The 24776-nt window shown below is 39.1% G+C and overlaps 1 protein-coding gene across 5 annotated transcripts in view; it reads left to right on the top strand.

Moving 5' to 3' along the window:
* Positions 1-24776, top strand: part of ANK3 (ankyrin 3) — a 1320989-nt gene that overhangs the window by 979366 nt on the left and 316847 nt on the right. For all 5 annotated transcript variants that reach the window (XM_053692249.1, XM_053692250.1, XM_053692246.1 and 2 more), the window contains exons 12-16: positions 10771-10869; positions 11326-11424; positions 22618-22716; positions 23190-23387; positions 24487-24585. In XM_053692249.1, coding sequence (XP_053548224.1) covers positions 10771-10869; positions 11326-11424; positions 22618-22716; positions 23190-23387; positions 24487-24585 — 594 coding nt within the window. The remainder of the gene's footprint in view (positions 1-10770; positions 10870-11325; positions 11425-22617; positions 22717-23189; positions 23388-24486; positions 24586-24776) is intronic.

Below are 24776 nucleotides of genomic sequence, written 5' to 3'. Positions count from 1 at the left end.
TATATATATATATATATATATATATATATATATATATATATATATATTTAATACAGTCTGAGGTATGTTTTACTGAAATCTAAATGCAAGTTGTATTTTAAACAATGAAATTTAAAGTTATAATGCAAGCCATGTGCCTTTGCTGTGTGTTATCCTCCCCCAGACGTATGTCTGAGCTTCATATATTCAAGCCTCAGCAGTTATAATTAGTCTTTGCATCCCATTAAACTTCAAACGAAAAGTTCCAGACACTGTCTTTGTCACTCTAGGGATTCTTGTAATCCAGGCAATGAGACAGATGTCTTCCCTTTGAAATAACTTTTTTTTTTTTATATTACTTTTTATTAAAGAGGATTCAGGTGTACAACATGTAAACAGATACAAAGAAAGTAAAAATTCAAAAATTGTTCAATGTCACATTCAATGAATTTACAGTGAAAATTATCAAGAAAAAGAACAAAAATAGAACAATAAGAAATCTGTAATGTACAAGCAATGCACATAAAAATTATAGTTTTCTATGATATAACAAATTGCACCCTACCAAGCTATAATTTTTATTAATATTTTCTTTCAAGGGAAAAACAGACAGAAAAAAGGAGAAAAAAAATAAATAAATAAGAAACAGGAAAACATGAGAAAAAAGCAGTATACATTCAAAAAACATAATAATACCACTAACATGATATTCATCACAAAACCCTCAATACAATGAGAGCAGTACTGTCAATACTGGTGCCTATACTTCTTGCTCTGTGAAAAACCTATACCTGAAAAGCACATAGGACCTTCCACAATATACTTGCATGATTCTCAAAAGAAAGAAAGAAAAGAAAAAAAGAAAAGAAAAAAGAGCCACTCCCATATTCTCTCTCCTTCCCCCCACCCCCAGCCTCAAAAGAAATATTGTCTCCAAAATTCAGGGTATCTATCTGATAGTATTAATTGTAAAAAGTCCAGTGATTTGCGAAAATAACTTAATAACTGTAGCTGAACCTCTCTAGGCTGACCTAAAATTACTTTATCCCATTTTGCTAAATAATTTTTTCTCCTCAAATATTGATGAATTAAATTGTTCTAACAGCATTTTATATTGAATATTACATATGACCGAAGCTATACTAGGAACACTTTTATCCTTCCACACTCTTAAGATCATTTATCTGACTAATAGAATTACTGTATTAATCAGAGATTTATTTTGGATCTGATCATGGACCAAAAAAAAGATATATGACGGATTGAGTGTTATTCTGACAGGCAAGAATTTGCCTTTGAAATAACTTAAATGCTATCTCAATTAGGACAAGTGTGTCTTATCTCTGATCTAAGACCTGGAATATACAGCTATACTATCTTTTTGAAACAATCAGTCTTTCTTTGAAGTGACTGTTTAAGTTTAAATAGACCAAATGTCTCCTCTAAGATTACTTTAAAAAAAATTCTTTTGATGAATTGGGACACAGGCCTGTGCTGCATTTTGTGTATTCAAAAGAAGTGGGGGCTAAATTACACACAATGAAAACCATCTCTTTCTGGATTATTAGCTACAAAATGAAATATCAAATATATGATATATCTGTAGCTTATTTCATGTTATTTACAGGTACCCTAACATAATCCCCCCTTCCAATTTTAAATAGATGTAGGACACATGTATTTGAATTGGCTTAAAGTCAGCGGTACTTGGTGAGGGTATTGACCGTACGCATCATAGACAGTCTCCTATGCAGAGAGTCCGTTATTTTTGGGCTCTTGTGTTCATTAGTTAGGCATCTTTAAACTACAATATGTCTTTACTGCATTTGAGGATATGACTTCATTCTCCCTCTATGACTTGTAGTTTGGACCTAGGATGGCATGCTCGCAAATGATTAATATGGACCCATTTATCTATGAAACTATCATTTTTGGGGATCCTTATTTTGTAGGCTACTGGAGATATTTTGTCAGTAATGACAAAAGGACCTTTCCATGATGAAAGAAATTTCTTCTCCTTAACCTGGTCTCTTCCAAAGTTATAAAGATAAATTCTGTCATTTATTTCATATTCCTTTTTGGACGTTTTGAGATCATAATAGGTTTTAGTGGCAGTTGCAGCCTTTTCTAAGTTCCTTTGAGCAAATGCAAAGGCATATTGCAGGTGCTTTCTTAGGTTCTCCACATATTGATGCGTATATCAAGTTCTACCAGTCATCAGTTCAAAAGGTGACATCTTGGTAGCACTACTTGGAGTTGCTCTTAATGCCATTAGGACTAGAGGTAGTTTTATATCCCAGTCTTTACCCATTTCACTCACAAACTTTTTGAGGATTTTCACAATGGACTGGTTGTAACATTTTACACCACCACTTGAGGCAGCTCTATATGCAATATGGAGCTTTCTTTTAACCCCTAGTATTTTCCACATTTTGGTCATTACTTCACTTGTGAAGTGGGTTCCCTGACCTGATTCGATTCTTTGGGGCAAACCAAATCTGGAAAACACGTGGTTGATGAGCAAAGCTGCGCATGTTTCAGCACTATTGTTAGGTGCACTGATGCACTCTACTCATTTAGTGAAAAGGCATGTCACTGTTAACATGTATTTGTTACCTCGTGATGACCTTGTTACTGGACCAATAAAATCAATTTGTATATCTGACCATGGCATTACCATCCCCCTTTTCTGCAATGGCGCTCTGTGCGTTGGCGCAGTGGGTTGGAACTGTGGACAGATAAGACAACCTTGACAGTAAGTTTTAAGATCTTTTAACATGTGTGGCCAAAAGGCACAATCACGCAAGATTTCATACGTGAGTTTGGCACCACGATGACTAGATGTGGGAGCATCATGGGCATGTTGAAGCATTAGACCGGGCAGAAGAGGCCCTCCAGACGGGCAGAAGTCTTCATCCAGATGGCATCTTCTATCTTCATCCATCCGGAGCGGAGCGGGTCCATCTTCAAGCCAGCTGACGCGGAGCATCCTCTTCTTCTGACGACTCCCGACGAGTCATCCAAGATGGCGTCCCTTGAATTCCGTTTGGCTGATAGGATTCTATCAGCCAATCGGAATTAAGGTAGGAAAAATCCTACTGGCTGATCCAATCAGCCAATAGAATTGAAGTTCAATCCTATTGGAATCCTATCAGCCAATCAGAATTCAAGGGAAGCGATCTTGGATGACGTCATTTAAAGGAACCTTCATTCATCGGGAGTTGTCGGAAGATGAGGATGCTCCGTGTCGGCTGACTTGAAGATGGACCCGCTCCGCTCCGGATGGATGAAGTTAGAAGATTCCACCTGGATGAAGACTTCTGCCCGTCTGGAGGTCCTCTTCTGCCCGGATCGGATGAAGACTTCTGCCCCTCTGGAGAACCACTTGTGCCCGGCTGGGTTAGACGTCTCAAGGTAGGGTGATCTTCAAGGGGTTAGTGTTAGGTTTTATTAAGGGGGGATTGGGTGGGTTTTAGAGTAGGGTTGGGTGTGTGGGTGATGGGTTTTAATGTTAGGGGGCTATTGTAATTTTTTTTACAGGTAAAAGAGCTGATTACTTTGGAGCGATGCCCCGCAAAAAGCCCTTTAAGGGCTATTTGTAATTCGGTATAGGGTAGGGATTTTTATTATTTTGGGGGCTTTTTTATTTTATTAGGGGGATTAGATTAGGTGTAATTAGTTTCTGCGGCTAACGCCGGGTTTCTAAAAACCCGTAATACCAGCATTGTCTGTAGGTGAGCATAAACTACTCGTTAGCACCGCACACCATTACCGACAAAACTCGTTATCTAGGTGAAAGTGTTTAGTGCATAAACCTCGGTTTTAACCAATAATCAACAGCTGTTAAATATTAGCTTTACTCACCTGAAAGTAACATTAACCTTAAATAAATAAATACTATTTAATAACATAAGGACTGGTGAGGCTAGCGAGGCTGAAGATGCTCGAGAGAGCCTAAAGAAAAACGATATTGCACGTGCGCTGCAGTCAGTGCACGACTTGTAGTTTTATGGCACTTTAAGCTATGTTGCGCCCCTTACGGCTGTTCACAACTCCACTCTCCCCCAGTAAGACACATTGTTTACAAGTCTGTCTAGTTATAAGGAATTAACATATATTTAATTAATATGTTAGTAATATGTCATGTCAAATGTTTGGGTAAGTATTAGGGGATATTTGGGAATATAAACACGTCTGGCTAAATTTTTGCTGAGGTTTGCAAATCTGTGTCCTTGACAGAATGAGTGATCATCAAAGCAAAAATGTGTTCAGAACTAAATAATCCCCAAGTGCTCAAAACGTATATCGAAGCACACAATAATGGGGAATTCTGGTCCCAATAATCAGTGTATCAATTTTAGACCCCGGTCAATATGGAAAGTCACTCAGGTTGAAACAGAGTCCATTGTCCCATGGAGAGAGTAAAATCCCCAAAAATTCAAAGTATCAAAGTATGTCCCAGAGCCTTGACAGAATGAACAGATCTGCTGGGATAAGAAAGAGAATGAGTTATTCTTAAGACTACAGCAGAGATCCCGCGGATGATTTGGTTCGGGCATCATTTGTTTGAAGCCATAGAAACTTAAAAAAAAATGCATATTTTCATTGAAAGATAAACTATTCCAACTATACATTTCCATAGAAACATATAATTTTGAGGACTTGCACAGCCCCTCCAAAATAGCATTACTAATTCACAAGTGGTGTAATAAGAGCTTTGGGGCCCGATCCGATATGCAGCGTCGCGCGCAAAAGCCGGCGAAGCCAAATTTTGCGCGGGTTTGGTATCGCATATACGGAGTAACATAGGGGGGTCAGATTAGGTGTTAATATATTTAATATAGGTGGCGGCGGTGTAGGGGGATTAGATTAGGGGTTAATATATTTAATATAAGTGGCGGTGGTGTAGGGGGGTCAGATTACAGGTAAAAGAGCTGATTACTTTGGGGCAATGCCCCGCAAAAGGCCCTTTTAAGGGCTGGTAATAGAGCTGATTACTTTGGGGCAATGCCCCGCAAAAGGCCCTTTTCAGGGCTATTTGTAATTTAGTTTAGGGTAGGGACATTTTAGTATTTTAGGGAGTAATACATTTATTATAGATGGCGGCGGTGTAGGGGGATCAGATTAGGGGTTAATCATGTTAATATAGGTGGCGGCGGGGTAGGGGGATTAGATTAGAGGGTAATGTAGTTAAAATAGGTGGCGGCGGGGTAGGGGGCTCACATTAGGGGTTAATATAGTTAAAATAGGTGGTGGCGGGGTAGGGGGATCATATTAGGGGTAATATAGTTAATGTAGGTGGCAGCGGGGTAGGGGGCTCACATTAGGGGTTAATATAGTTAAAATAGGTGGTGGCGGGGTAGGGGGATCATATTAGGGGTAATATAGTTAATGTAGGTGGCAGCGGGGTAGGGGGCTCACATTAGGGGGTAATATAGTTAAAATAGGTGGCGGCGGTGTAGGGGGAATCATATTAGGGGGTAATATAGTTAATGTAGGTGGCGGCAGGGTAGGGGGCTCACATTAGGGACCAAATAGTGAAGCCAAAGCTTCAAGATAGAGAAAGTGCGCTAACAAGCTGAAAGTATACACACCATATAAGGAATTGAAGTGAAAATTTAATAAACATATAGAATAAGATACACAAATATATACACTAAAAATAGGGACGTCTCCCTGTAATGTAAATACAACTAGGAAAAAATCCTAATGAAAAAACAGGTTAAAACCTATAAATAATGAATAATGCAGATACTAATTGATAATCTATGACATAAAAAAGATATAGCATAAAAATGATAATTAAAAGATATGGCATAACAGTGATATCATAAAATAAAACTTAAAAGACAAGCACCAAGTTCATATGTATCAACACAGTGCAGGTGGCCGTATGCAAATGAATGCCGATATTGGAACAGTGGAAAGAAAATAACGGCTTGTACCACAAATAGATACAGTTTACTGTACCGTAAGTCAAGAGAGTGTTCAGAGGGTGTTACCGAGGAGAAGAAATCCTTCGGTCAAGGCTTGGACCGCAGCTGCAGTAACTGCCGTTCCTGGAGATAGAAGTGTGCAAACATCTGCACATGTGAGTCGGCGTCTGACGTCACAGGCTTCTCATCGGCTCCTCTCAGGGTGTTACTCGCTGCTCCAGCAGCGTAAAGGAAAAGCAGCTGATTGCTGTGTCCTGGTGGGAACTTTCTGTGAAGGCAGACTTGGCTGCTGTAGGTATGTTTAATGATCCAATACAATAGTGGGGCACAAGTTATCCCTCACCTTGGGATATTCAAAGATGCTGGTAACCCGGGTTTAAAGTTGCAGTACAGGCTGTACTGAAATATCCCTTGCTGTTTCAAAGTCACAGTGTCACAGTGTCACAAATGCAAGCGACGTGTTTCGCCCTCCCTTGGGCTTTATCAAGAGGCTCACATTAGGGGGTAATATAGTTAAAATAGGTGGCGGTGGTGTAGGGGGCTCACATTAGGGGGTAATATAGTTAAAATAGGTGGCGGCGGTGTAGGGGGGATCATATTAGGGGTAATATAGTTAATGTAGGTGGCGGCGGGGTAGGGGGCTCACATTAGGGGGTAATATAGTTAAAATAGGTGGCGGCGGTGTAGGGGGAATCATATTAGGGGGTAATATAGTTAATGTAGGTGGCGGCAGGGTAGGGGGCTCACATTAGGGGGTAATATAGTTAAAATAGGTAGCGGCAGTGTAGGGGGATCATATTAGGGGGTAATATAGTTAATGTAGGTGGCGTTGGGGTAGGGGGCTCACATTAGGGGGTAATATAGTTAAAATAGGTGGCGGCGGTGTAGGGGGATCATATTAGGGGGTAATATAGTTAATGTAGGGGACTCACATTAGGGGGTAATATAGTTAAAATAGGTGGCGGCGGTGTAGGGGGATCATATTAGGGGGTAATATAGTTAATGTAGGTGGCGGCGGGGTAGGGGGCTCACATTAGGGGGTAATATAGTTAAAATAGGTGGCGGCGGTGTAGGGGGATCATATTAGGGGGTAATATAGTTAATGTAGGTGGCGGCGGGGTAGGGGGCTCACATTAGGGGGTAATATACTTAATGTAGCTGGCGGCGGGGTCCGGGAGCGGCATTTTATGGGTTAATATATTTATTGTTAGGAGTGAGAGGGGGGATTGCGGATAGAGGGGTATATGTGTTGGGCTATGTTTGGGAGGCGTGTTAGACAGTAACGGCAGATTGTATACTTTAGTAAGCTTTTTTTATGCTGCGGCAGTTTCTAAAGTGCCGTAAGTCACTGGCGACTCCAGAAATTTGTACTTACGCAGATTTCTGGACATCGCTAGTTTGTCAGACTTACGGCACTTTAGCAACTGCTGGCGCCGTATATGAGATAGCTTTACTACGGGCGGCGCAGGTTTCCACGCTTGCTCCAAAACCTGCGCCGTATATCGGATCGCGCCCTTGGTACTTTAAAGGGACAACACCTTTTGCATTTATGTAAAAATTGTGCTTTGTTTCATGCTCCCTAGAGAGGACATAAAGTAAAATCTTTAACCTAATTTTCAAAATGCTGCAAATTGCCTAAAACAGCTATTTGCAGCATTTGCAGGTTACAGATTCTGCTTTTTGGTCTCTCTAGGGAGTGTTGAACAAGCACAATCTTTACACACAAAAGATGATTAATGTCCTTTTAAAAAAAAAATGTGTTGGTCAATAAAGTTTACAAATTATGATTTCTCTATCAGAAATGTGGTTCTTCCAATCCAAGAGCTGTCTGGTCTTTCATAGAGCAGGATTTATCAAAGCAATCTTCCTAAAATTGTGCCTATAAATCTGCATATGACTGAATCCTCTGATTTGTTAATGCAAAGTGCTCCTAAAATTGGGCAAGTACAACTATATATTCCTTTTACTTCTTTTGCGTTTGCCAAGGCGCACTGGTGCACATTAAAAAAGGTTACATTTGCTAGTTTTAGTCACATTTCTTAGAGTCTGCCTTAGCATTATGCCCAGTTATCAATTTCTTGCCCCTTTGGAAAATGCTACTACAAATACGAGCATTATAGTTTTCCATAGGTACTGTGAAAAACAGCATTAGAAATCATTATGTCTTTGAGCTCAGGGTATGTTCACATGTATTTCTGGTTGAGTACTTTCTGATTCTAGCAGGTCTGTCTTTGGCTACATACATATGCCAAATATAACATTCCAAATTGCCCCACAAAAAATGAAAATTATATTAACAATTTCAATGTGTTATGGTTACAAAGGGTCATTATTAAATTAAAATTGTATTGTGGTAATACAGATGATAGTCTCACCAAAATGAATGCACAAATCTGTCCCATGGCAAATGTAATGGAATACTTGATGACAGTAAAAAATACTACCTAAAAGACCACGGGTTCACATGGAGAAAGTCATCATAATTCGCCCCAGCTCGCTTCCAAACAGCGCAAAATAATATGAGCAATTTTTTTAATATAAATTTGTGCGCGCACCGGTGCGCCTCTCCAAGGGCGAGCTGCAGAGAACTCGGGGGAGAATATAAAGGAGAGTTCTACTAGCCCTTGATAAATCTAGCCCATAATATCATCATATTGTTGTTAGTGTTAACCAATCAACCTTATCTGACACTGGTGTAATTGTGAGGGAGATGATTGGACTGTATGATTGATAGTTTGGTGCTTTGCAAATAGAATATTAGTTTATTATTATTTTTTATTTATAATGTTGTAATTCTTCTTGTTTTTTGCAATATGTATCCTATTAAAGTTTCCCAGACACTGGGATAAGTTATATCAAATGTAACCCCACATACAGTAATTGTCATCTCTATCACACAAGTTGCTGGGACTGGCTAACTCTGGGTTTTTAAGTGCCCTCATTTAAAGGTTTGTTATAGTCAATTAATTACATACTCTAATTCGTAAGAGCAGTCATGGCCAACATTCTAACGTGGGGTCTGCACATCAATAATTTAGAAGCCTTAAGGGCCGCATACAACTTTGTGGGTATTAAGCAAGCAAATAATATATTTGCTGAAAACATTCAGATGCAGAAAAACAAATGCAGAGGGTCACATGTGGCCCATGGACCAACAGTTGGCTGTCCCCTGCATTAGAGCATGTGATTTTAAGACTATCAACCCTAGACTACTGTGTGTTTACCCCACCACCACAAAGGGGCTGAACACACAGTAGAAATATCACTTAGGACTCGCAGAGCACTGCTGGTCCAGAACAGAAACTGCTGCTGAGCCAATCAGCAGTGCTAGTCGCACGAGATGTGGAACTAATGCTAGGGTTGATAGTCTTAGAATTACATGCGCTAACGAATTAGACCATGTCATTTTTTTTACTACAATGGCCCTTAAAGTGCAGAAATATAAAGGGACATTCAGTTAAATCTTTAACTCTTTATAAATTGTCTAAATAATGAAAATACAGTAAGTGATACTTTTATAGTGCAACATTGTTTCAGTTGCTTTGCTGTAAAATAAATTTATAAAGTGTGCTCGTTCTACTCTCTCAAGAGAAGCTAAAGTGCCTCTATCACAATTAATTATGGGGAAATGTATCTGGTCTTGCAACATTCTACACTGTGATTGGTCAGCTGAGAGCATGAGCTTATTTTCCTCTAACTGGCCACAGCAAAAGAACTTAGGAACATGAATGTCACTAGGTTTTTAAAAGGACATACCCTGAACTGCTCTTGATTTGAAGATGTTTTTTTTTATTTATACGTATATATATATAGGGGTCTATCTATCAAGCTCCGAATGGAGCTTGATGCCCCGTGTTTCTGCAGGCTTGCCAGAAACAGCAATTATGAAGCAGCGGTCAGAAAGACCGCTGCTCCGTAACCCTGTCCGCCTGCTCTGAGCAGGCTGACAGACATCGCCGGAATTTAACCCGATCGAGTACGATCGGGTTGATTGACACCTCCCTGCTGGCGGCCCATTGGCCGCGAGTCTGCAGGGGGCGGCATTGCACCAACAGCTCTTGTGAGCTGCTGGTGCAATGCTGAATACGGAGAGCGTATTGCTCTCCGCATTCAGCGAGGTCTGGCGCACTGTCGGATCAGGTCCGTCAGACCTTGATAAATAGAGGCCATATTGTGCTTAGAAAAGGATAGTGTCACATTATTTGAAAAAAAAATATTTTGTATCCAGATATTCTATTAATATTTATGACTTTAAAGGGAAATAAAAGTCAAAATTAAAGGGATATGAAACCCAAACAGTTTTTAAGAATTCAGATAGAGCATAACATTTTAAACAACTTTCTAATTTACTTGTATTATCATTGTTTCTTCTTTCTCTTGGTATCTTTTGTTGAAAAGCTTAAGAGCTGGCCCATTTCTTGAGCACTATATGGCAGCAGTTTTGCAAGAATGTTATTCATTTGCAAGAACAGTAGATGGCAGCATTATTTTCTGCCCTGTAGTGCTTCAGATGCCTACCTAGGTATCTCTTCAAAACAGAATACCATGCTAATGAAGCAAATTTTATAATAGAAGTAAATTGGGAACTTTTTAGAAATTGTATACTCTGTCTGAATTACAGAATACTTTTTTTTGGGGGGGGGGGGGGGGTTCATATCCCTTTAAATAATTTGTTTAGTCAATAAGATTGACCAACCTTGGCTAAAAACTTTATTAAAATCAGCTCTGCTAGTGAGCCATGGGCAGTGGAGTTGAACAACAATAACAAATAAATGTACTATTAAGACTGATGTTACATTTTATTAAGATAGTCTGAACAATCATTAGTTTATTAATGTTCTGTTTCATTTCACAGAATGGTTTTACACCTCTTCACATTGCTTGCAAGAAGAATCGGTTTAAAGTCATGGAGCTTCTGTTAAAACACGGAGCATCTATTCTAGCGGTCACAGAAGTAAGATATCATCAATAAGAATGCATGAGTAATGGGAATTTAGAACATACCTTCTACATCAATAAAGATATCGCTGTACCAAGCAAAACATATTATTTATTTCAACACTTTCATCATTAGTCAACCACTGGATCTCTCACCGTGTGTGATGTGTCCCACTGAAGTACACACTGCCCCTACATGAGAATAGCAATTCAGCTATTTCAGATGCAGACATAAATGTAAAGGAGATATTTGTAAACAATTTTATAAAACTTTTAGGGTAAACTCTCCCTTTAACTTTGTCAATACTTATTTATCTGAGCTAATAATGCTCATTGACTTTTTTTTTATAATATAGCTATATACAATATTTTGTCCACTTATGAAAGTACCACTTGTATCCAACAGTCACATAAAATAATAGATACATAAAATAATTTGCCCATCTACTAAACTGTTGCTGTCTTTCTACAGTCTGGCCTGACGCCAATTCACGTTGCTGCCTTTATGGGACATGTCAATATTGTTTCACAGTTAAAACATCATGGAGCATCGCCTAATACGACCAATGTGGTAAGAATGTGTTTTACTTTTCATGAACATTATAACTATCTATATTATGACCATTAGAAGTAGGAGAAGGATTGGTGTAGATTCTAGAACAAGTACCCCCAACAGGCCATGTTTTTTTATTATAGCTTAACCAGTGCACAGGTGATGTAATCTGATAAGTAACCATTGTTAATAATCTGCTCTCACCCATCAGCAGATTATTTCACCTGTGCACTGGTTTAGCTATAATAAAAACCTGGCCTGTTGGGGGTATTTGAGGGCCGCTGTTGAGAAACACTGGTTTTCAAACCTGTCCTCACGCCTCCCTAACAGGCCACATTTTGAGGATATCTGAACTGGAGCACAGGTGAAATAATCAGATGATCAGTAAACATGGTTATTTTACCTGCTCTCATCCAAGGTAATCCTGAAAAACTGGCCTGTTTGGGAGGGGTGAGGACAGGTTTGAAAACCAATGGTCTAGAACAGGTGTGTTCCATTCTAATCCTCAAAGGTGCCAAACAGAATTTTAAGATTTCGTTATCCAAGTGCAGCTACTTTGATTAAAGAGAAATAAAACAAGGATTGGCAAATGTATTCATAATTTATGAGCCACCTAGAATACAGACGATACAGCCATAAATCCTTATAAGTCAAAGAAGGACAATCTATAAGGATGTTTTTAGAAGAATCCAAAATGCTAGAAATATAGAATTATCAGGTTTTACTACAGAAGGTCTATTGAGTCTGCCAATATTCCTTTCTTAAGTATGAGCTTAATGAAAGGGAAATTAAATTGTTATTCAGACAGAGCGTACAATATTAGAAAACAAAGTTTCCAATTTACTTTTAATTTTTAATTTAATTCAAATTTTTGCTTCGTTCCCATGGTATTCTTTGTTGAAGCGATACCTAAGTAGGTTTCTGGAGCACTACATAGCATTAAACAGTGCTGCCGCCTAATGCTTTTGCAAAAAACTGGTGACGTGTAGTGCTCCAGCCACATGAACGCTCCTGAGTTTTCATCCCTGTTTTTCAACAAAAGATACCAAAGGAACAAAGACAATTGGATAATAGAAGTAAATAGGAAAGTTGTTTAGAATTGTATGCTCTATCTGAATCATGAAAGAAAAAATGTGGGTTTCATGTCCCTTTAATTATTGATATAACCCGGAAATAGTCTTTGTACTTTGTACGTCCTTATAGGAAGTGTATTCCGTAAGTCAACCACCATTTCTGTTAAGAAGTTCTTCTGCCTATTACTCCTGATCCATCCTTCAAACTGAGATCAAAACTTAATATCTATTTTCTAATCATATTACAACCTACAGCAAACATTTGCCCTGATGCTTATCGGTTTTTATGCATCCCCCCCCCCCCCCAAGAAAAACATAGGAATAATAACAAATTAATATATAATATTTATTAACAATTTATATTAATTTTGGTTTATTTATTATTAAATATATTATTTTATTATTAAATAATTCAGTAGAGTTTTAGAAAATCTTGAGAGTGCGAAATAGAGTGCTATTTTTTGAGAGAGAGTGAGAGAGATGATCAATGAGAATTTAGCTGCAATAAACTCACATCAAATAATGGAGGGCTTGACATATGCAAGTTTGTTCACGTGCCAGCTACCCATTGCCTGCTTACATACCCTAATATAGGGCTCGATTTACCAAAGCCCTACAGCTGCAAGTTCTCACAAGAACTTGCTCACCGTAATTTAACAAGCAGCGGTCACCAAGGTGGCGAAATTCAATCTCCGCGGTTGAGTCCGACCAAGGAGATTGACAGCTCCTGCCCGCGCATGATTGGCTGTGCGCGGGCAGGGGGCGGGATTGCACGTGAGCGCAAAATTGCGCTTGTGTGCAATGGTGATTACCTGTGGGTAATTTCACCCCGCCACAGCGAGCTGAGGCGTACAGGGGCGCGTATACGCGCCCCTGTACGCCTCAGCTTTGATAAATCTAGCCCATAGTGGCATCTCCTGCTCATCAGCATTCTCCAACATTATTTCCCACTCAAACTTTTGCTTTATCTTAAAGGGACATGTTCATATATCTACTGTATATATTGTACACTTAATCCACTTCAAAGTGAAAGATAGGACAGCACTAATTGAAACATAGCGATCAACAAGAAATCAATCAATTGCATTTTAATTAAAAAAAAGGAGTTACAATAAAAACATATTCATATGCCTCATATACTCACAAAAATACAGATAAAACAAACAATAATAAAAATACTTGCATTTTATGTGTGAATAAAATGATGGGGAAATGCCCAGCAAACCAAAGCTATGAAAGCCAAACTGCAGAGCACAATAGGATAACCATCCGGTAACTCCTCACTACATGTTTCAAGGATAACTCCTCTTCATCAGGTGCATTAGTCTGCAGGTGTACAGCTTCCTATTTATAGCTGGATGCCTACATTATAAACATTTCATCAGTCTGTATACCTCAGCTTAGTACATTTATAACACAGCTTTATATAACCACAAACAACACATTTCTTTCAAGACATACTGTACATCTGTATATATGGTGGCTAAAAACTTGTACATGCAAGCCTGTTTATGTAATTTAAAGGGACATAATACTCGTATGCTAAATCACTTGAAACTGATGCAGTATAACTGTAAAAAGCTGACAGGAAAATATCACCTGAGCATCTCTATGTAAGAAAGGAAGATATTTCTCCAACATTGGTGTGTCCGGTCCACGGCGTCATCCTTACTTGTGGGATATCTCTTCCCCAACAGGAAATGGCAAAGAGTCCCAGCAAAGCTGGCCATATAGTCCCTCCTAGGCTCCGCCCACCCCAGTCATTCTCTTTGCCGTTGCACAGGCAACATCTCCACGGAGATGGTTAAGAGTTTTTTGGTGTTTAAATGTAGTTTTTATTCTTCTATCAAGTGTTTGTTATTTTAAAATAGTGCTGGTATGTACTATTTACTCTGAAACAGAAAAGGATGAAGATTTCTGTTTGTGAGAGGAAGATGATTTTAGCAGACAGTAACTAAAATCGATTGCTGTTTCCACATAGGACTGTTAAGATGAAGTAACTTCAGTTGGGGGAAACAGTTAGCAGACTTTTCTGCTTAAGGTATGACTAGACATATTTCTAACAAGACCATGTAATGCTGGAAGGCTGTCATTTCCCCTCATGGGGACCGGTAAGCCATTTTCTTAGTCAAACAAACAGAATAAAGGGCTTAATATGGGCTAAAAAACTGGTAGACATTTTTATGGGCTAAATCGATTGCTTTATTTGGGCATTTTATTCATATTTATGCTGACAATTCGCATTTATAAACTTGGGGAACGTTTATTAAACGGCAGGCACTATGTTAGACACCTTTTCCAGTCAGGGGGCCTTCCTAGTTGTAGACTGAGCCTCATTTTCGCGCCATTACTGCACAGTTGTTTTTTGAGAGCAGGGCATGCAGATGCATGTGTGAGGATCTGAAATTTGCTGGAAAAGCTTCTAGAAGGCGTCAATTGGTATCGTATTCCCCTCTGGGCTTGGTTGGGTCTCAGCAAAGGCTATAGCTGGGACTGTATAGGGGTTAAATTTGTAAACGGCTCCGGTTCCGAATTTGGTGTGCAATACTCTTAATGCTTTAAGACACTGTGGTGAAATTTTGGTAATTTTTGAACAATTCCTTCATACTTTTTCACATATTCAGTAATAAAGTGTTTTCTGTTTAAAATTTAAAGAGACAGTAACGGTTTTGTTTTAAAACGTTTTTTGTGCTTTGTTGACAAGTTTAAGCCTGTTTAACATGTCTGTGCCTTCAGATAAGCTATGTTCTATATGTATGAAAGCCAATGTGTCTCCCCATTTAAATTTATGTGATAATTGTGCCATTGCATCCAAACAAAGTAAGGACAGTACTGCCACAGATAATGAAATTGCCCAAGATGATTCCTCAGATGAGGGGAGTAAACATGATACTACATCATCTCCTACTGTGTCTACACCAGTTTTGCCCACACAGGAGGCCCCTAGTACATCTAGTGCGCCAATGCTTATTACCATGCAACAATTAACGGCTGTAATGGATAACTCCATAGCAAATATTTTATCCAAAATGCCTACTTATCAGAGAAAGCGCGATTGCTCTGTTTTAAACACTGAAGAGCAGGAGGGCGCTGATGATAATTGTTCTGTCATACCCTCACACCAATCTGAAGGGGCCATGAGGGAGGTTTTGTCAGATGGAGAAATTTCAGATTCAGGAAAAATTTCTCAACAAGCTGAACCTGATGTTGTGACATTTAAATTTAAATTAGAACATCTCCGCGCACTGCTTAAGGAGGTGTTATCTACTCTGGATGATTGTGACAACTTGGTCATTCCAGAGAAATTATGCAAGATGGACAAGTTCCTAGAGGTTCCGGTGCACCCCGACGCTTTTCCTATACCCAAGCGGGTGGCGGACATAGTAAATAAGGAGTGGGAAAAGCCCGGCATACCTTTTGTTCCCCCCCTATATTTAAGAAATTATTTCCTATGGTCGACCCCAGAAAGGACTTATGGCAGACAGTCCCTATGGTCGAGGGGGCAGTTTCTACTCTAAACAAACGCACTACTATTCCTATCGAAGATAGTTGTGCTTTCAAAGATCCTATGGATAAAAAATTGGAGGGTTTGCTTAAAAAGATTTTTGTACAGCAAGGTTACCTTCTACAACCCATTTCGTGCATTGTTCCTGTCACTACAGCAGCGTGGTTCTGGTTCGAGGAACTAGAAAACTCGCTTAGTAGAGAGACTCCATATGAGGAGGTTATGGACAGAGTTCACGCACTTAAGTTGGCTAACTCTTTTATTTTAGATGCCGCTTTGCAATTAGCTAGATTAGCGGCGAAAAATTCAGGGTTTGCTATCGTGGCGCGCAGAGCGCTTTGGCTAAAGTCTTGGTCAGCGGATGTGTCATCCAAGACAAAATTGCTTAACATCCCTTTCAAAGGTAAAACTCTATTTGGACCAGAATTGAAAGAGATTATTTCAGACATCACTGGGGGAAAGGGCCACGCCCTTCCTCAAGATAGGCCTTTCAAGGCCAAAAATAAGTCTAATTTTCGTTCCTTTCGCAATTTCAGGAACGGACCGGCCTCTAATTCTGCATCCTCTAAGCAAGAGGGTAATGCCTCACAACCCAAACCAGCCTGGAAACCGATGCAAGGCTGGAACAAGGGTAAGCAGGCCAAGAAGCCTGCCGCTGCTAACAAAACAGCATGAAGGAGTAGCCCCCCGATCCGGGACTGGATCTAGTGGGGGCAGACTCTCTCTCTTTGCTCAGGCTTGGGCAAGAGATGTTCAGGATCCCTGGGCGCTAGAAATAGTTTCTCAGGGTTATCTCCTGGAATTCAGGGAACTACCCCCAAGGGGAAGGTTCCACATGTCTCACTTATCCTCAAACCAAATAAAGAGACAGGCGTTCTTACATTGTGTAGAAGACCTGTTAAAGATGGGAGTGATACACCCAGTTCCAATAAAGGAACAAGGAATGGGATTTTATTCCAATCTGTTCGTAGTTCCCAAAAAAGAGGGAACTTTCAGACCAATTTTGGATTTGAAGATCCTAAACAAATTTCTCAGGGTACCATCGTTCAAGATGGAAACCATTCGAACGATTCTACCCACTATCCAGGAAAGTCAATTTATGACTACCGTGGATCTAAAGGATGCGTACCTACATATTCCTATCCACAAAGAACATCATCAGTTCCTAAGGTTCGCTTTTCTGGACAAGCATTACCAGTTTGTGGCCCTCCCATTCGGGTTAGCCACTGCTCCAAGGATTTTCACAAAGGTACTAGGGTCCCTTCTAGCAGTTCTAAGACCGAGGGGCATTGCAGTAGTACCTTACTTGGACGACATTCTAATACAAGCGTCGTCCCTGTCAAAAGCAAAGGCTCATACAGACATCGTTCTGGCCTTTCTCAGATCACACGGATGGAAGGTGAACATAGAAAAAAGTTCTCTGTCTCCGTCGACAAGAGTTCCCTTCTTGGGAACAATAATAGATTCCTTAGAAATGAGGATTTTTCTGACAGAGGTCAGAAAGTCAAAACTTCTAAGCACTTGTCAAGTTCTTCATTCTGTTCCTCGTCCTTCCATAGCGCAGTGCATGGAAGTAGTAGGGTTGATGGTTGCAGCAATGGACATAGTTCCTTTTGCACGAATTCATCTAAGACCATTACAACTGTGCATGCTCAAACAGTGGAATGGGGACTATACAGACTTGTCTCCAATGATTCAAGTAGATCAGAAGACCAGAGATTCACTCCGTTGGTGGCTGACCCTGGATCATCTGTCCCAGGGAATGAGCTTCCGCAGACCAGAGAGGGTCATTGTCACGACCGACGCCAGTCTAGTGGGCTGGGGCGCGGTCTGGGAATCCCTGAAAGCTCAGGGTCTATGGTCTCGGGAAGAGTCTCTTCTCCCGATAAACATTCTGGAGCTGAGAGCGATATTCAATGCTCTCAGGGCTTGGCCTCAACTAGCAAAGGCTAGATTCATAAGGTTCCAATCAGACAACATGACGACCGTTGCGTATATCAATCATCAGGGGGGAACAAGGAGTTCCCTGGCGATGAAAGAAGTGACCAAAATAATTCAATGGGCGGAGGATCACTCCTGCCACCTGTCTGCGATCCACATCCCAGGTGTGGAAAACTGGGAGGCGGATTTTCTGAGTCGTCAGACATTCCATCCGGGGGAGTGGGAACTCCATCCGGAGATCTTTGCCCAAATAACTCAATTATGGGGCATTCCAGACATGGATCTGATGGCGTCTCGTCAGAACTTCAAGGTTCCTTGCTACGGGTCCAGATCCAGGGATCCCAAGGCGACTCTAGTAGATGCACTAGTAGCACCTTGGACCTTCAACCTAGCTTATGTATTTCCACCGTTTCCTCTCATTCCCAGGCTGGTAGCCAGGATCAATCAGGAGAGGGCCTCGGTGATCTTTATAGCTCCTGCGTGGCCACGCAGGACTTGGTATGCAGACCTGGTGAATATGTCATCGGTTCCACCATGGAAGCTACCTTTGAGACAGGACCTTCTTGTTCAGGGTCCATTCGAACATCCAAATCTGGTCTCCCTACAGCTGACGGCTTGGAGATTGAACGCTTGATTCTATCGAAGCGTGGGTTTTCAGATTCTGTGATAGATACTCTGGTTCAGGCCAGAAAACCGGTAACTAGAAAGATTTACCATAAAATATGGAAAAGATATATCTGTTGGTGTAAGATAAAAATTCCTAAGATTCTCTCCTTTCTACAAGAAGGTTTGGAGAAAGGATTATCTGCAAGTTCTCTAAAGGGACAGATCTCTGCTTTATCTGTCTTACTAAACAAAAGACTGGCAGCTGTGCCAGATGTTCAAGCATTTGTTCAGGCTCTGGTTAGGATCAAGCCTGTTTACAGACCTTTGACTCCTCCCTGGAGTCTAAATCTAGTTCTTTCAGTTCTTCAAGGGGTTCCGTTTGAACCTTTACATTCCATAGATATTAAGTTACTATCTTGGAAAGTTTTGTTTTTGGTTGCAATTTCTTCTGCTAGAAGAGTTTCAGAGTTATCTGCTCTGCAGTGTTCTCCGCCCTATCTGGTGTTCCATGCAGATAAGGTGGTTTTGCGTACTAAGCCTGGTTTTCTTCCTAAGGTTGTTTCTAACAAAAATATTAACCAGGAGATAGTTGTACCTTCTTTATGTCCGAATCCAGTTTCAAAGAAGGAACGTTTGTTACACAATTTGGACGTAGTCCGTGCTCTAAAATTCTATTTAGAGGCTACAAAAGATTTCAGACAAACATCTTCCTTGTTTGTTGTTTATTCTGGTAAAAGGAGAGGTCAAAAAGCGACTTCTACCTCTCTTTCCTTTTGGCTTAAAAGCATCATCCGATTGGCTTATGAGACTGCCGGACGGCAGCCTCCTGAAAGAATCACAGCTCACTCCACTAGGGCTGTGGCTTCCACATGGGCCTTCAAGAACGAGGCTTCTGTTGACCAGATATGTAAGGCAGCGACTTGGTCCTCACTGCACACTTTCGCCAAATTTTACAAATTTGATACTTTTGCTTCTTCGGAGGCTATTTTTGGGAGAAAGGTTTTGCAAGCTGTGGTGCCTTCCGTTTAGGTAACCTGATTTGCTCCCTCCCTTCATCCGTGTCCTAAAGCTTTGGTATTGGTTCCCACAAGTAAGGATGACGCCGTGGACCAGACACACCAATGTTGGAGAAAACAGAATTTATGCTTACCTGATAAATTACTTTCTCCAACGGTGTGTCCGGTCCACGGCCCGCCCTGGTTTTTTAATCAGGTCTGATGAATTATTTTCTCTAACTACAGTCACCATGGTACCATATGGTTTCTCCTATATATATTTCCTCCTGTCCGTCGGTCGAATGACTGGGGTGGGCGGAGCCTAGGAGGGACTATATGGCCAGCTTTGCTGGGACTCTTTGCCATTTCCTGTTGGGGAAGAGATATCCCACAAGTAAGGATGACGCCGTGGACCGGAAACACCGTTGGAGAAAGTAATTTATCAGGTAAGCATAAATTCTGTTTTTACGTCACAACTTCCTCAGCTCAGCAGAGTAAGTGCTGTGTAAAAAGTTATACTCAGCTGCTGCCCAGCTGCAGGTAAAAAAAAATGAAGAAATGAACAGCAGCCAATCAGCATCAGCAGTGCTGAGGTCATGAACTCTTACTGTGATCTCATGAGATTTGACTTAATTCTCATGAGATTTCATAGTAAGCTTCCTTTACCTGATTGGTGAAATAATATGAGAGTGCACGATGCTAGTCCCTTCAGATGTCCCAGGACAAACACACTAAAATGCTGCTTAGAAATCCTTTACAATGGGAGGTGGCTACTGAGGAACTTTTGAGGTAAAATATCTTTCTTTTTTACATAGAGATGTTCAAGTGATATTTTCTAATCAGCTTTTTACAGCTATGCTGCATCACTTTCAAGTGTTTAAACATTTGGGTATTATGGCCCTTTAATTTTAATTTTTGACAGTCAGTGTATGAGAAGCTGTATATGGGTTTTTCCTTTACTCAATTGTGGGCAGATATTAGTGCATGATAGTGTGTCCATAATTGCTTTCCCCTCCAGCATACAGTGAAAATAATTTTGTTTTGATGAATTTAGCAATCCATGTATTACTGGAATACTTTGTATGTAGCGGTAGCAGTTGTGTCTATAGATAAAAATCTATATATATAAAATACTCCTGATTTTCTAATAAAAATGCCAGCACATATGTTTAGAAATCCTAGTATGTTTTGTGCATCCAAACACTGATGCCCTCAGTCTATATCTATCAGATGCAAAAACTATAATAGATCAAGAGATCTCAAGTGTCCTATTTTCTGTGGGACAGTCCCACATTAGGACCACTCTCTCACAGTCCTGCTCTTATTTCTTCCAACCTATTGCAAACACCTGAAAGGGACTTAACACCCCAATTTTTTCTTTCATGAATCAGAACATACCATAGTATGCTTTAAAATTGCCTTATTCTTTTGGTATCCTTTCTTGAATGAGCAGCAATGTACTTCTAGGATCTAGCGAAACATTTAGGGTGAGCCAGTGACAAGAGACATATATATGCACCTAGAAATCACCAGCTAGCTCCCAGTACTGCATTGCTACTCCTGATCCCAAAATAAACCAAGAGAACCAAGCAAAATTAGATAATAGAAGTACTTTGGAAAGTTGCTTAAAGAGACAGTCTACACCAGAATTGTTATTGTTTAAAAATATAGATAATCCCTTTATTACCCATTCCCCAGTTTTACATAACCAACACAGTTATATTAATATACTTTTTACCTCTGTGATTACCTTGTATCTAATCCTCTTCAGACTGCCCCCTTATTTCAGTTCTTTTGACAGACATGCATTTTAGCCAATCAGTGCTGACTCCTAGTTAACTCCACATGCATAAGCACAATTTTACATATAGGGCACACATGAACTAACACCCTCTAGTTGTGAAAAATGTCAAAATGCATTCAGATAAGAGGAGGCCTTCAATGGCTCAGAAATTAGCATACGATCTACCTAAGTTTAGCTTTTATCTAAGAATACCAAGATAACAAAGCAAAATTGATGATAAAAGTAAATTGGTTGTTGTTTAAAGTTGTTTAAAATTACATGTCCTATATGAATCATGAAAGTTTATTTTTGACTTGACTGTCCCTTTAAACTTACATGCTCTATCTGAATCAAAAACAGTTGAATTGAGATTTTTCTGTCCCAGGCAGTACTATTTTGCCTCAATGGCCTCCATAATTGTGCCCATTGAAACCCTGGTCACAGTTTAAGGGATAAAATTGTTGGAAGCTATGTAATTTGTATATAATTAAATACAAAGGCCTTCCACAAATGTTTCATCTTACTTTTTACTGTAGAACCTTTATTAAAATTTTACCATTGATTTCAGAAGGTGATTTTATGGATATCAACTATGAAACTGACCTGTGCTACAAATGTAGTATTTTTAAATTTAGTTCAAGGGTATACAAAAATGCTTGCTCAATCTAAATGTGATTTACTTACTTACAAAACAGTGCTTGACTGTGAAATGGCCTGAAGGCTGAAGTTGATATTCCCTTGAGGCCTAGCCTTCTTTTTCATCCTGATTTCCTGTCAGCAGATTACCTGAGTTTGTTAGAGCATAAAGTGTATGTATGTTTCTGTTGGCACATAATATAGTAAGTGCAATACAGTCCAGCGCTACAGAATTTTGTGGTGCTAAACAAGTTAATAATAATAATACATACATAAAAATATCTATTTTGTGTACTGATTCTTCTTCCTATATTACTTCTGTATATTTTTTTGAGATCTGGACCTGGTCCATTAAAATATTATATTCTTCATTCACATGCTAAAATTTTGGATATATATTTATATGTAATGTTAGCCAGCTTTACCACCAATATAAATTAAAAATGCAAATAGTATATGGGACATGCAAACGGTAAAGACTTTTATAGTAAAAAATAAAATAGAATTTAATTATACACATAGGCAACGTCTATGAATAAGGGAATGACACTTTATAGAAAATCATATATATTTTTAGAAACACACATACATATGTGTGTTTATAAAAATATATATGATTTTCTTTAAAGTGTAATTCACTTATTCTGTCATACTCCCCTTTTGTTGTTCTAGAGAGGAGAAACTGCATTGCACATGGCAGCCAGAGCTGGTCAGTCTGAAGTTGTCCGATTTCTTTTACAAAATGGGGCTCAGGTAGAAGCAAAAGCAAAGGTAAGTTAGTGTTTCACCAATATATTATGGACTGCATGGGCACAAAAATGCTTAATGGACGCTTGTAATGTTTCTGAAGTATAGCCATGACTTTTTTTTTAAATTTCTATCAAATTATCAATCTTTTTGATGTTGGATTTCTTTATTGAGTTATTTATCAAAATGTAAAACTTCATGATACATGGTGAACCCCTTTGCATTTAGTGCTGCTACTGAAATTATATTACAAATGTATTTAAAAATATAAAAATTATAAAAAAAAATTCACATTAGTTGTGGTCAGTGATAACTCATTAAGTTCATTGTTTTGATAAAATAGGAATGACACTTCATTGTTAGTTGCATTTGTCAATTAATGAACAACCAGATTGAACAGGACTTATTTTACAGTTTTATTATCGTCTTTAAAATTTATCAGATTATTAAGAAGAAAAGACAAACAATTTTTTTTGCCTATTTAACATTCTCTCCAGGATGACCAAACACCATTACACATATCATCTCGTTTGGGAAAAGCAGATATAGTTCAACAGCTTCTTCAACAAGGGGCATTTCCAGATGCAGCCACTACGTCTGGTTATACTCCACTACACCTTGCTGCTCGAGAAGGACATGAAGACGTGGCTGCTGTTCTTCTGGACCATGGGGCTTCTCTATCAATAGTTACTAAGGTAAACAACACTGATGTCAGTTATATATAATAGGATGCTTTGCGTTTTATTATGATGAAGTCAGACAGGAGTAAATCTTCCATTTTTATTTATGATATGAAGTTCTTTTAATTTAAAGAAACATTGTTGTGACATTTTCTGCAACACGTAAATAAGGCAACATTTGAATTGCCTTATTTACACGAAAAAATATGAAGTGAAAATTCACATTTCAATTTAAAATGAATACAGATGTGTGCTTCCTACTTATGATCATTGGCTAATAGGTATTTCATCTTGATGCTTATTTGTTGACACTAAGCATTACTATGAAGTAGTTCTAAGCCAATGAGCATTAGCAGGAAGTACACAACAGATAAATAATATATTTACATTTTAAAAGCTTTTTCAGGCTAAAAATCGCTTTATTTTTAAATGTTGCTCTTTCTTAATGATGACAGTGTCTCTTTAATTTAAAATTTCTGGGTGTTCAAACAACGCATTCTTTACTGTTTTTAAATCAACACTTTTGCATCCTTTATACACCACATAAAGGGGGGCACATACATGCCTCACAACAGTGTCTGATGACCCAATAATGTTTTGTAGGTGGGGATGAAAAAAGAGGGATGGGGCAGGTCTAATGTGGGTGAAGTCAGGTTGTGTCATGGATGGGGTCATGTGGAGTTGGATATGTCCAGGGTATGAGAAAACTACTAGGAGGGGTGGTCACAGTTGGGGTGCACATGAGGGCCAGTCATTATGCTGGGGAGCTAGATCCTAACCCTGCGTTATTTAGAAGATTTCTCAGATAACACTTTAAATGTGGCATTCTGACTATCTAATTTTTTTATCACATAGCAACACAATTTGAACAGGATATTTGCTTATTTCTAGCTGAGCACCTCATCTTAAATATATTTTTATCTTTAATCTAAAAGCATTCTTTATAGACCTCTACATTTAGATTAATTTGATATTAGAGTTGAGGAGTTCGATACACCTTAAACAGTTGTGCTGACGTTTCCTTATTCTGTATTGTTTTGGATTCAAAATTATTATATTTAAATGTTCAAATTTAATATCTGATCATATATTTATATATATTTTTCCATTATAGAAAGGATTTACTCCTTTGCATGTGGCTTCAAAATATGGGAAGATTGAAGTAGCTAATTTACTGCTTCAGAAAAACGCCTCTCCCGATGCTGCTGGCAAGGTAAGTGTGGGACAAAGACACAAGATCTGAACAATGTTACATAGATTTCCCAGTGTGTATTTGACTCAAACTTAAGGACGTATTTCATAATTTAATTAATTAATTAATGGCAAATCTTTTTTTTAAGATATAAAACTGATCCAGAATGAAATTCTTCTAATTTTGCAATATGGTAGGCTGAAGTGAATGAT

Source organism: Bombina bombina, chromosome 9, assembly GCF_027579735.1.
Source record: "Bombina bombina isolate aBomBom1 chromosome 9, aBomBom1.pri, whole genome shotgun sequence".
Lineage (NCBI taxonomy): Eukaryota > Metazoa > Chordata > Amphibia > Anura > Bombinatoridae > Bombina > Bombina bombina.
This window is presented reverse-complemented; position numbering and strand designations above follow the sequence as displayed.